This window comes from Miscanthus floridulus, chromosome 8 (genome assembly GCF_019320115.1).
Source record: "Miscanthus floridulus cultivar M001 chromosome 8, ASM1932011v1, whole genome shotgun sequence".
Lineage (NCBI taxonomy): Eukaryota > Viridiplantae > Streptophyta > Magnoliopsida > Poales > Poaceae > Miscanthus > Miscanthus floridulus.
In genome coordinates this window covers 143,894,728-143,908,064 of record NC_089587.1, presented here as the reverse complement: position 1 = coordinate 143,908,064, position 13,337 = coordinate 143,894,728, and the positions used below count along the sequence as shown (strand labels likewise).

Here is a 13,337-nt window from a genome sequence, read left to right as displayed (position 1 = left end):
GTTTGAGAGATATAACAATTTAAAGTTAAAGTTTCTGCACAGTCTGAAATCTAGAACAGTTTTGGTTGAATCCTATTTTTAGGTAACCTAACAAAAGAATCTGGGAATGTGGTTTGAATATAAGTTGTATATAATTTCTTAAGATTTCCAACCATGTAAAGAACGCCTCTTTTGGATATAGGGAACTCGAGATATGACTATTTTACCGAGCTATAGATATTGAGACTCGTCCAGAAAATTTTTCAGAATGTATTCTATATCTCTATAAGTGTCTATATCTTGGAAATCTCTAAATTTTAATATTTGTGTTGGATGTTAGATGTCTGGAAGAGGAAGAGGTCGAAGTTGTGGAGGCGTTCCCCCACATCCACCACCACCACCGTCACCGACAATTGAGCAACTTCTGGCAGTGCAGACACAGCTTATGCAAGCTCTGGTGCAGAATTCAGTAGAACCATCCAATTGGTGGAGCACCGCGTGACAAGCGTGGTGAATTCTTGAAGGGCCATCCCCTGGTATTTTCTCATGCCACTGATCCATTGGAAGCAGATGATTGGCTTCATGTAGTGGAGAAGCAAGTCAACATAGCGTAGTGCGATGACCAACAGAAGGTGTTGTACGCGTCAGGACAACTCCAAGGAGAAGCTCAAGACTAGTAGGAGTCATTCGAGTATGGACGTCCCGCTAATGCTCCTCCTGTCACCTGGTAGGAGTTTAGAGAGAATTTTAGATCCTACCACATACCTGAATGATTGATAGAGCTCAAGTAGGAGGAGTTTAGACCTCTGAAGTAGGGATCCATGTCCAGTAGCTGAGTATCAGTGACAAGTTTGCTCAGTTGTCATGTTATGCTCTGAATGAGGTGGCTGATGATGCTGATAAGCAATGCTGCTTTCTCAAGGGTTTGTATGATGGTCTACAACTCTAGCTTATGTTCAATACATACCCTAATTTCCAGACACTAGTGAATCACGCCATTGTTATTCACAATAAGCGCAAAGAGATGGAGGCTAAGAAGAGGAGGCTTCAGGGATAGGCATCTAGAAGTAATACCTGTCCATGCACCAACCCTCAGCAAGGCTTCCAGCAGAGGTACTAGAGACCACCCAATCAATGGAATCGCAACTAGAACTAGTAACGTCCATCATACCAGTAGCCGAATGGAAATCAGCGTCCCCAGCAGCAGAGTGGTCAGCAGATACCATGACAGGGAGCGCCTAGCAACACTCCCATGAAGACTAGTGCCCCTAGCACTCCCAACAAGTGTTTTTGCTGTGGAAAAGAGGGTCACCTGTCGTATAATTGCCCTAAGAAGCTAAACCAGTAGGCCCCATAGAGGTAGAATTGTTATCAGAAGCCAGCACCCAACACAGGCAAGGTGAATCATGTGTCTACAGAGACGGCGCTTGCAGAACCAGAAGTCATGCTCGGTATGTTCGATGTCAACTCAACTCCTACCACTATTCTTTTTTATTCTAGAGCTTCGCATTCATTCATATCACAAGCATTTGTTAGAAATAATAGCATACCCTTATGTGCCCTGCAAAATCCCATATTAGTAAACTCACTAGGAGGTAGTATGCAAGCTTCCTATCGTTGTCTTTCGACTAGTCTATCCTTAAGGGGGTAGAGTTCAAAGTGAGCCCCATTGTATTGAGAACCTCTGGTATTGATGTGATTCTAGGTATGGATTGGATGATGCAACAACAAGTAGTGATTCAATGTAAGGAGAAGGTAGTTGTTGTGACCACACCGAATGGGGATAGAATCAGTGTCGATGTTGTAATATAGAAGCAACCAATAGCTATAGTGAACCAGCTTGATGATCGCATCAACAAGGAGGACCCAGTAGTGGATGAGTTTCCAGATGTGTTTCTAGATGACTTGCCAGGTATGCCACCTAACTGTGACATCGAGTTTATTATTGAATTATTACCTAGAACTGCACCTATAGCTAAGCGTCCATATAGAATGGGGTTAATGAATTAGAGGAACTTAAGAAACAAATAAAGGAGTTACAGGAGAAAGGTTTCATTCATCCTAGTTCGTCACCTTGGGGAGCACCAGTTATATTTGTTGACAAGAAGGATGGTACTCAAAGGATGTGTGTTGATTATTGGTCACTAAATGAGGTTACTATCAAGAACAAGTATCCACTACCTGGGATTGATGACTTGTTTGATCAGTTGAGAGGTGCTTGTGTTTTCTCTAAGATTGATCTTCATTTCTGGTTATCATCAACTGAAGATTCGTGCAACTGACATACCCAAGACAGCTTTTACTACAAGGTATGCTTTGTATGAGTACACTGTTATGTCCTTTGGTTTGACCAACGCACCTGCATACTTTATGTACTAGATGAATAAGGTGTTCATGGAGTTTTTGGATAAGTTTGTCGTGGTATTTATCGATGATATATTGGTATTCTCCAAAATAGACGAAGAGCATGCCGAACATCTAAGGTTGGTCTTGCAAAAGCTCAGAGAACACAAGTGATATGCTAAGCGAAGCAAGTGTGAGTTTTGGTTTAAGGAAGTTTCTTTCCTAGGCCATGTTGTCTCTAATGGTGGAATAGCAGTAGATCCAAGCAAGGTGAGAGATGTGTTGAATTGGGAACCACCAACCGATGTAGGAGAGATTCGAAGTTTCTTGGGATTGGCTGGATACTACAGAAGGTTCATAGAAGGTTTCTCTAAACTTGCCAAGCCTATGTTAGCTTCGTTGGAGAAAAAATGCTAAGTTTGTGTGGTCCGAGAACTGCCAGGCTAACTTTGAAGAATTGAAGAAGAGGTTGACTACAGCTCCAGTATTGGTTTTGCCAGATTTGAGCAAGAGCTTTTTGATCTATTGTGATGCATCTCGTTAAGGTCTTGGATGTGTTCTTATGCAAGAAGGTAGAGTAGTGGCCTTTGCATCTCGACAGTTGAGAAAGCATGAGCTAAACTATCCTACTCATGATTTGGAGTTAGCAGCAGTGGTTTATGCTCTAAAAATATGGAGACACTATCTTATCGGACATAAAAGTGATATCTATACTGATCACAAGAGTCTGGAGTATATTTTTACTCAGACTGATCTGAATATGAGACAACGTCGATGGTTGGAGTTGATTAAAGATTATGATCTGGAGGTATACCATCATCCTAGAAAGGCGAATGTTGTTGCCAATGCTATTAGCAGGAAGAGTTATGCCAATGACGTGCAAGTGGCACCTATGTCAAGTGAGTTGTGTGCTGAATTTGAGTGACTAAACTTGGGCTTTGTCACTAATGCAGTGGAGTTGGTGTTGGAGCTTAAACTAGAGCAAGAAATACATAAGGGCCAGTTACAGGATGCGAAGTTGAAAGAAATAGTGGAAAACATAGTGATTGGTAAGGCACGAGGTTTCCGTATGGATGATATTAGAACTCTATGGTTTGGGAAAAGACTGTGTGTGCCAGAGAATAAGGCTATACGAGATGCAATTCTTCGTGAGACACATGAGTCCGCTTATTCTATTCACCCTGGGAGTACCAAGATGTACTTGGATTTGAAAGAGAAGTATTGGTGGTACGGACTGAAAAGAGGTGTTGCTGACTATGTAGTTTTATGTGATACCTGTCAGAGAGTCAAAGCTGAACATCAAAGACCTGTAGGATTATTACAACCAATGAAGATACCTGAGTGGAAGTGGGAAGAAGTTGGGATGGATTTTATTGTTGGGTTACCATGCACTCCGAGAGGTTACGATTCAATTTGAGTGATAGTGGATCGGTTAACTAATGTTGCTCACTTTTTACCAGTCAAGACTACCTATACTGGACCCCAATTGGCTGCATTATATATGGAAAGAATAGTATGTCTGTATAGAGTTCCCAAGAAAATTGTGTCCGATCGAGGTACTCAATTTACATCTTATTTTTGGCAGCAAGTACATAGTTTGTTGGGAACCAAGTTGAATTTTAGTACAACATATCATCTTCAGACAGATGGACAAACTGAGAGGATTAATCATATATTAGAGGACATGTTGAGAGCTTGTGCATTGCAGTACGATACAAGTTGGGACAAGAGTTTGCCTTATGCAGAGTTTTCCTATAACAACAGTTATCAGAAGAGTCTCAATATGGCACCTTTCAAAGCTTTGTATGGATGAAAGTGGAGAACCCCATTGTTTTGAAATCAAATGGGAGAAACTCAAGTGTTTGGACCAGATGTTTTAAGAGACATAGAAGAGCAAGTAAGTTTGATTAGAGATAACTTGAGAGTGGCTCAGTCTTGACAAAAGAGTTATGTTGACACTCAGAGAAGAGAATTGGTTTTTGAAATAGGGGATTATGTTTACCTAAAAGTATCACCTATGAGAAGTGTGAGAAGGTTTAATATGAAAGGAAAGTTAGCACCAAGGTATATTAGGCCTTTCAAGATTTTAGAGAGACGTGGAGAAGTAGCTTATCAGTTGGAATTGCCTAAGAGTTTGTCAGGTGTACACGATGTGTTCCATGTGTCTCAATTAAAGAAGTGTTTGCGTGTACTAGAGGAGTAGATACCGTTAGAAGAGCTCACAGTTAAGGAAGATCTCACTTATGAGGAGTTTCCGATAAGGATTCTGGTGACGTCCAAAAGAGGTACAAGGAGCCGAGTTATAAAGATGTATAAGGTACAGTGGAATCGGTATACAGAAGAAGAGGCCACCAGGGAAAGAGAAGAGGATCTGAGAAAAACATACCCGTAGTTATTTGAGTAAGCATCGTCCAAATCTCTAGGACGAGATTCATTTTAAGGGGGGTAGAATTATAACACCCTAAAATTTGTAACATTTTGAAAATAGGTGAATTGGATTTATTTATGCAATAGTGTGAGCATGTAACATAGAAAAATAATAAATTTTATCAAATTAAAATCAAATATAGATCTACATACATGTATATGCATACATGCTGCTGCATATTATTTTTGAATTGTGTGGTCTGAAGTTAGATTTCAAACTGATTTAAATTTGCATTCAAAAATTTGTTTGGAAATTAGTTTAGAAAAATGGAAAAGGATTTTTCCCTCCCTTCCTTGAATTCGGCCCACCGTAGCCGATGGGCCTGCTCTCCTTGGCCTATTGGCCAGCTGCCCCACTCTCTTTCACTCCAGCATGGCCTGCTCTCCTCTTCCCCATGGACCAACAAGTGCGGCCCAGCTTCGCTCGGCCCGCAGGCAGCGTGCCACGCCATTCCCTTTCTCCCTCTATTCCCCTGATAGCCGGGACCACTTCGCTCCTCTCGCTGACGGTCTAGCCCCACCTATCAGCAGCACCGTCTTCCTCCTCCACGCGTGACCGGGATGAACTCCATCGTTGTCAGAGCTGCCTAATCCGCGCCACCCACGCTCCCTCCTTGCCTTGTGCCCCAAGACGTTCCTGGCTATAAAAACTGGTTGCCTGCATCATGCCGCGCCCGTCCCAAGCTTCGAAGCCACCCCTCCTCATCTCGAGTTTGTAGCACCGCCATTAACCCTAGCACCGCCGCCATCTCCGCCGCCTCGCCGAGCACCGCGCTGCTCTCGTCCGCTCCGTGCCTTGGTAAGCTACCTAGACGAGTTCGCCTTGCTCTCCTCTAGTTTTGGTGTTCTTGGTTTGTTGTATCATGGTCCGTAGACCGAATTCGACGAGCACCGCCTGTCTCCAGCCATGGTGCCACCATGGAGCTCACCGCTGACCTCGCCAGCGTCCCCCATCCCATCCAGATCTATTTTTAGCAGTCTAATCTAAGATCAAGGGCCCGATTAGAAAAATACCCCTTCGCTGTGAAATTTGCAAAAAGGCCCTTATAACTATTTAGATCTCAACCCGCCATCCCTAATTTCTTTCAAAAGGACCCCTGCCTATTCTTTTAATAGTGCTCGCAGTCCCTCCATCGTTTTAAAATCAGATTTTATTTATTTTAATTTGAAAATCAAGTTTCCTCTATTTACAGAACTGCCACTATCTTCTATAGGCCATAAAATCTCTATTTTAACTCCGATTTGATCCTTTCAACTTGCGTTAGGTTCGTAATTCCATAATCTACATGTTCATACTATTGTTAAGTAGGTTTTCAACTTTTAAAATTCAATGTTAGATTAATCTATTATTTTACTAAAGGAAATCTTGTTTAATTCACAACTTCCTCGTTTTAGCTCTGATTTTTGTGATCTTCGTGTCTATGTGTTCGTAGTGAGATGTAGATTTATTTTACAAACTTTTCATCTTAATTTTATGATTGGTGTACTATTCTAATCTATAGCTTTTGTTTGCTATGCATGATTGCTTCTGGATGCTTGTATGTTGCTGTGATTATTGAGTATAGACGGTGAGCAATTCGTGGGAGATCAAGAGTATTACTTTGACGAGCAGGAATAGCAGGAGCACTTTGTTCAAGGCAAGTATAGCATGGGATCATCCTTGTTTCCTATTCACCTTAATACATTTAATTCATGTTGCATTTGTCACCTTGATAGGGATTTCCGTAGAATTGAACTTATACCTTGTCACCTACGGGAGATGCATTGGGTAGCTTTGCTAGTGCTCAATTAAACCATGATCTTATAACTTGACTAATGGTATATGCAATAAACATTAAAACATGACTTTTTAGCAACTTGGAAACAGAGGGCTGGAGCATTTAGCTACTGTCTAAATGCTTTAGATTCCTCTCCCTAAGGACTTATCTGTAAGTGATCATCCGGGACTTACAGTATAGCTATGAGGGCTATATGGCTCTGGCTTTAGTTCAGTATGAGGACCTTTTCTAGCTTGTTAGTGGTTACCTTTATTGGCGTAAGAATGGCTTGATGAATCAGGTATAGTGCGGTCCTCTGTCCCTATGAGTATAGGATGCGCATCAATGTGCCATCGGGAAGGGGGGCTCTACATCTGTTTGTCGAGTGAATCTAATGGCCCTAACTTGTTAGACGAACCTTTGAAAGGTTTCATAGTGAACCCTGCCGACCTTCCTTGGTAGTGGGTCAAGAGGTTGGCCGCCTCGGACGAAAGGGTAAATCATGACTCATAGTGAAAGTGTACGACCTCTGCATGGTGTAAAACTGATATATCAACCGTACTCACGGTCATGAGCGGCCTTGGAACATTTATGGAATAGATGATCAATAAAAATTATTGGTTTATGCTATTCATTATTTATGTTTACCTTGATCATGTGTTTCACTTTGGGATCGAAACAACTAGTTGCTACTTTTATGCTAAAATTGTGACAATTAAAAGATGAATACTGTTAAACATGTGTCAAGCCTTTTGAGCCTCATGAACCCCATGTTACACTTGTTGTGTACGACATGAACCTACGCTTGTTTATTTTTATTATTTGGATAAAAATCCTAGATAGGTAATAGATAGCTATGGTAATGATAACTTTCCTGAGGACTACTAGACTTATGGTCAACCTGTTGACGTCCCTGTGATATGGAGCTTCCGTGAGAGATCTTTTCTTTTTACTTCCGCTACCTTTATGTGAAGACCATGTCTTATTATTCGTGATGTAATAAACACTTGTGATGATACTATTCATAATTTGTCGGCTTATAAGTGTGGCTGATCTCTGAGCGCACGTAAGATTTTGCATCCCATTTCATCCTTAAAATCGGGTGTGACAGTCGGCGGGACCGCCCACAGCCCACCACGCGCGCACCACCACCGGAGAAGATGCTGCGCAACTCCGTCGACTGCACTACCGCCGCCCCCAACCCTACCTTCTTCCCCAACTCTGGCGACAACACCACCGCCGCTGCGGTGGGGATGGCCAGTGGGCTATTTATGGGCCCTAGCAGCGGTGGAGGCGACCATGCTAGGTCGGGGCAGGGGTGCCATGGCCGGAGCTCGCAGGAGGTTGCGATGGCTGGAGGGGGGGAGAGGTAAAAGGAGGTCGCTGTGGGCAGTGGGCGGCGGGGCGGTGGGAGGTGGTGGAGGCAGGGGCGAGGGCGAGGGCTAAGGAGGAAGACGTTGCGAGAGGAAGTTTTTTGAGTGGATGATGTAGGCAGAAGTGTGTGCGGTCAGAAGTGCGCTCAAGTGCGCGCACTGGGCCTAGTAGTATCCTAAAATATAATGTAACAAAGTACTTAAAATTTATCCTTAATTATAATATCTTATAGGTGCATTAATTCTTAGAAAATATCAAGCATATATGTACTTGCCGTTAGTATACATCAACAAACATACTCAACAACAACAACAATAATAACAACAATACAATTTTTTGCAATTTTTGAAGTATTTTTCAAAGGTTTAAATGATTTTAGTTTTTGGAGTTGTTTTCATACGGAAATATATTATTTGTGGAATTCTGAAAATACGAAAAATATTCCTTTTTGAAAATCTAAACTGTCCATACATACATCTATTGACGATGATTTCATCAATGTTTTGGATAGTAGAAAATGGCACAAGAGTGTCACATATGAAAGGGGATAAGCCAACCATGAGTGGTTTGGGTTCAAATAACTTGATTCTACATGTACATGTCCTCTATTTCAATATTGGTATTGGATCGACTATAAGCATTGGTACATAAAGAAGAAAGGCCACACATCAAGGATGCTTGCCGGATGTTGAAAACAGTCATCATAGAGGTCTTTGCAAAGTTTGGATGGAAGTTTCATAATAGAATTGAAGCTTAGTCTTTTGGTTCTTTTCATCTTGGTTTTTAGTGAGTAAAGTGGTTGTGTCTTCTCATATATGGGAGTTGAGCTTCAATGCTCTATTATTTAGGCGGCGCCCTCATCAATTTTCATCGACAAGGGCACGTGTGGAAGATATGAACAGACTGAAGTCACCACAAGGGAGAAGGATGACGAGCTCGATCGCCAACTTGCATTGTGTATACTCTCGGCAACATGATTGGGTGACTGTTTGACAACTTGATGTGTACTAGCTAGCTAATCAGCAGGCTGCAATTGTACTGTTATATAATAATATAATAGATGGTTGATCAGGGAACATATCGTTGGTCCTACACGCATTTGGAGATACAGTATGATGCAAGTATTTTTAGGATTTGGGCGTGTGGGATGACAGTGCTTATAACCGAAGTTTATTCTTGGTTGACAGAATCACGGTGGCCACTGACCACCGCACGCAAACCCAGACCCAGACATGCCGACCCTCTCCCCAAGTCCCCAAGCTCAATTACTAAAGCTTGCATGCACGCCGAGCTTATATTGTCATATTGAGCCCATCATATCTCCTCCCACACCTGCTAGAGTACCACTTGTTTGGCCGCGCGCCATGGGGTTTGCATGCACGAACCTGCTGATGCCCCTCCCCCTCCCCCTCCTCCTCCCCCGGCAGTGCTGTCCTCGCTGGCAGTGCCAGGCGCACGCCGAGTGTAGCCACCAGCAGCGGTGGAGGACGTGCTCGTGGGGCGAGAGGGAGAGCCGTGATGCTCCCAGCATTGTCGGCTAGGTCAAGCCCGTCGTCGTCATCCTTGGGGGATTCAAAAGCCCGTACTGCTGTGTTGGCAACGGATGACGATGATCACGTCGCCGGGATCGGGATCGCTGAATTCCTCGAGGGCAACAACTTCCTCATCACTGGCGGAACTGGATTTCTAGGCAAAAGGTGTGTGCCATTGTCTACCTTCTCTTGATCTCTTCTCTTGATATTTAGGAAGGAGTACATACATACTTTGTAGTGTTGATGGTATCACAATCCTAGATCTTCGTTCTGACTTCCCATCGATACCTTTTTCTTTTCCTCCCTATTATATATATATTCTGCATCAGTTCTTATCGAGAAGATTTTGAGGACGAATCCTGACGTTGGCAAGATATACGTTATGATCAAGGCCAAGGATGCTGAAGCAGCAATGAAGAGGTTGCAAACTGAGGTGAGATGTTTTGCTGGCTACTTCTGAACGCATGCCCAACTGACACTATATATTATTATCATAAGTTTTCTTTTTCACATAGTCATTGACAGGATAGACGTTTCGATCACGAGTGGTTTTATAGTAGAAACACCCTCTTTTGGATCAAAGGCGTTCACCCGGCTTTATTAGAAAGCTTAACGAAAGTCCAAGATCTAGTGCTGGGTTGCCAGCTTACAAAGTAGCACAAAGACTTCTAACAAAGCTCCACCACACACGGGGTCTAGCTCAACTAACAACTCAAAAGAACAAGCACCTAACTCAACAGAAACTGGTCACTAGGACACCGACCATAGACACTATAAAACTCTACAGGAAACTACATCGCAGTTGCAGCACTAGCTGAGACTAGATTGATCAAGTCTTCCGACAGAGGTTTCAGCTTCGACTTTAGGAAGAGGGGGCGCCAAGATTTCACTAGCGTCATAGTTTTGTAGATGAGCGCCACAGGCGAAGCTAGGGCCATTTTTACAACATCATTCGTGGTCTGCAAAATCGTCCAGAGCGCACCTACACAGAAAAATAGTGTTACCTTCTGTTTCCTTCCTCGGCATCTGTCCACAATCTCCACAAAGAAAGTTTAGCAACTGGTTGGCGACGACGGCCATCCCAGGCACTCGTGCAAAAAGGACCAGAGAAACACAGCCATGGGACATTGAAAAAGAATATGACCAGTCGTTTCAGGTTTGTGACAAACAGAGCATTCTTTGGGGCAAGACCACTGTTTCCTCTTCAGTTGCACCCCACACTGAATTCTATCATGCACAGCCATCCACAGAAATATCTTGACTTTTAAGGGAATGTTGCACTTCCAAATCACCATCATTTCAGAGTCAATAACATGTCCAGACGTCATCAGTTGTATAATGAACTTGTTGAGTGACAATGAGACATCCCTTAACAGCTCCTGCAGATTGCCCAACTCCTCTCTCAGACTCTCACTCAGTTGTCTACTAAAAGAGAGGTGCCACTGTCCATCAACAAAGGGCTTTAGCTACCTCTATGTCACGTTGGGATGAGATATGAAAGAGTTTGTGGAAACTAACTTTCAAAGGACATTCTCCTAGCTAGCATTCATGCCAGAATCTAGTTTGATGGCCAGCTCTAACATCAATACCACAACCTTTTCGGTACCAACACCTTGAAATTCAAGAGAGATCTCCAAAATTGGGAGCCTTTTCTGTTCTTGATTTGATAGATACTCCTTTGGCCCTGGTATTTCTTCCTCAACAAAGAACAAGTTTGTTATCTCCCCTTTCTAATTTATCAATCCATTTAACCAGCGGACACACATTCATGGCTCTAACATCCATGAAACCCAAGCCTCCAAACTCTTTAGGTGTATTAAGGGCTTCCTATTTGATCATGTGATATTTTCTTTTCTTGCCTGTACCATGCCAAAAAAAGGCCTGGATCTGATAGAGTCTAGGAGTTGATAATTTCCTTCATACAGCTGATATGCTCCCATAGTGTACATGGGGATGGTAGATAAACAGGAATCAATTAGAGTAGATTTGCCTCCTGATGAAAGGTAGTCACATTGCCAAGTGCACAACCTCTTTTCAGTTTTCTCACTGACATATCTCAACTGAGCTTTGGAGATTTTACAATTACTAACAAGCATGCCCAAATACTTCATGGCAAAGGGACCCAATCTTACAACTGATAACATAAATCCGATTTAATTAACGGTCAGTGATAAGCGTAATGGTTTTTATCTACAAAACCCGCAGGTGGCAGTAGGATATCACTATCATTGATGGTAGCAGGTAGACAGTACTATCATTTTATTTTTTGGCAGAACAGACACTAGTATCATTGATTGTTTTTTTAACATGATACGCGGATGCTGCCCACTGATTTTTTCACCTTTTTCTAGGAAACAACAGGGGATCCCCCACACGCGCGTCACATGCATGGATGTCCCAAGAAATATATCTTATAGCTAGAAATAATATTTTTCAAAAGATATATTATTAGTGGAGGGTTAAGTAGCCAGTGGAATATTTTGTGCTATGTTTCCTGTCAATAACCCCACAATAATATAATACTCAAGTGGCACTGTGCTGTGCATGTCATGTGCAGGTTGTAGACGCAGAACTATTCAAATGTTTGCAGGAAATCCACGGGAAAGCCTTCCACAGCTTTATAGCAAGAAAGTTAGTTCCTGTCGTCGGCGATATCAGGGAGAACAACCTCGGCATTGCCCAGGAGTTGGCCCACAAAATCCAGGACGTAGATATCATCGTAAACTTTCTTAAGGCCTTGTTCAGTTCCCTGGGAACCATTCCTTGGAAAGATTCTCAGCCTAAATAGTTAGCTAATTTATATAAGCTTGATCAAGTCGGAATGATTCCTAGTCTCATTCGAAGCTAACCAAACAAGCCCTAAGGATAAATATATATTTCGATCAGCTGGATCAGGGCCACTGATATATCGCAGGTATGACGTTGCAATGGACATCAACACCCTTGGGCCACTCCGGATCATGAGTTTCGCACAGAGGATCCGAAGATTGAAGCTCTTCTTGCATGTGTCAACAGGTGAGGTCAAGCGAGCGTGCATGAAACTGAAGTGCATGTACTTTAATTTTTTCTTATGGTGAAACTTTGTATGTACACTATATATATGAGTTACAATCCCTCTCGGCCAGTTGACATATGTGTGTATGCTATGTATATATGTTTGTTGATCAGCATATGTGAATGGGAAGAGGCAAGGCGTGGCGCTGGAGAAGCCGTTTCGAATGGGAGACTCCATAGCAAATGAGATACTATTAAGCTCCGCAGAATGCTCTTCAGAGCATGCTGCGAACGGTGCCGCTCTTGATATTGAGGCAGAGATCAAGCTGGCGTTTCACCACACAACAAAATCAGATGATCAAGCTTCTTGACAGATTTAGGCCTAAAAAGGTATTGCTATATATTGAGTTGTCAATCCGCCTCAAGATGCTGTGTGGTACGGTCCCAAATACATATGCATGCATGATGTAGGATTACATTAATTACATCACATGTATGTTTTGTTTGATATGTGTTGTTTGTCATTTAATTTGTAGGGCAAAACTTCATGGCTGCCAAGAAACTTATGTGTTCACCAAGGCCATGGGGGAGATGGTCATCAACAGCATGCGAGGAGAGATACCGGTGGTCATTATCAGGCGGAGTGTCATTGAAAGCACCTTAAGGGACCCCTTCCCTTGTTGGATACAAGGGAATAGGTCAGTAACATATTATTATATGTTAGATATATGTCCGTGTATTGTAACGGGATCATGAATTTTTGCATTGCACGCTACCCTTACAGGATACACGTGGCATGCGGCTTAGATGAACATATTAAAAACCTACAAATTTAATTACATAGAAGATACAAAGCCAATTTCATGATCTTTATCATTTATTTTTCTTAAGAAATCAAAAACTAAATCAAAAGAACCACCATCTTCATGCC

The 13,337-nt window shown here is 42.4% G+C and overlaps 1 protein-coding gene across 1 annotated transcript; it reads left to right on the top strand.

Annotated features, from left to right (window-relative positions):
• Positions 1-9,398: 9,398 nt before the first annotated feature.
• LOC136469964 (fatty acyl-CoA reductase 2, chloroplastic-like) lies at positions 9,399-12,777 on the top strand. Its single transcript, XM_066467966.1, has 5 exons — positions 9,399-9,570; positions 9,742-9,845; positions 11,970-12,097; positions 12,327-12,427; positions 12,581-12,777. Exons 1-5 carry the CDS (start codon positions 9,399-9,401, stop codon positions 12,775-12,777), a joined length of 702 nt encoding a protein of 233 aa, XP_066324063.1.
• The last annotated feature ends 560 nt before the right edge of the window (positions 12,778-13,337 follow it).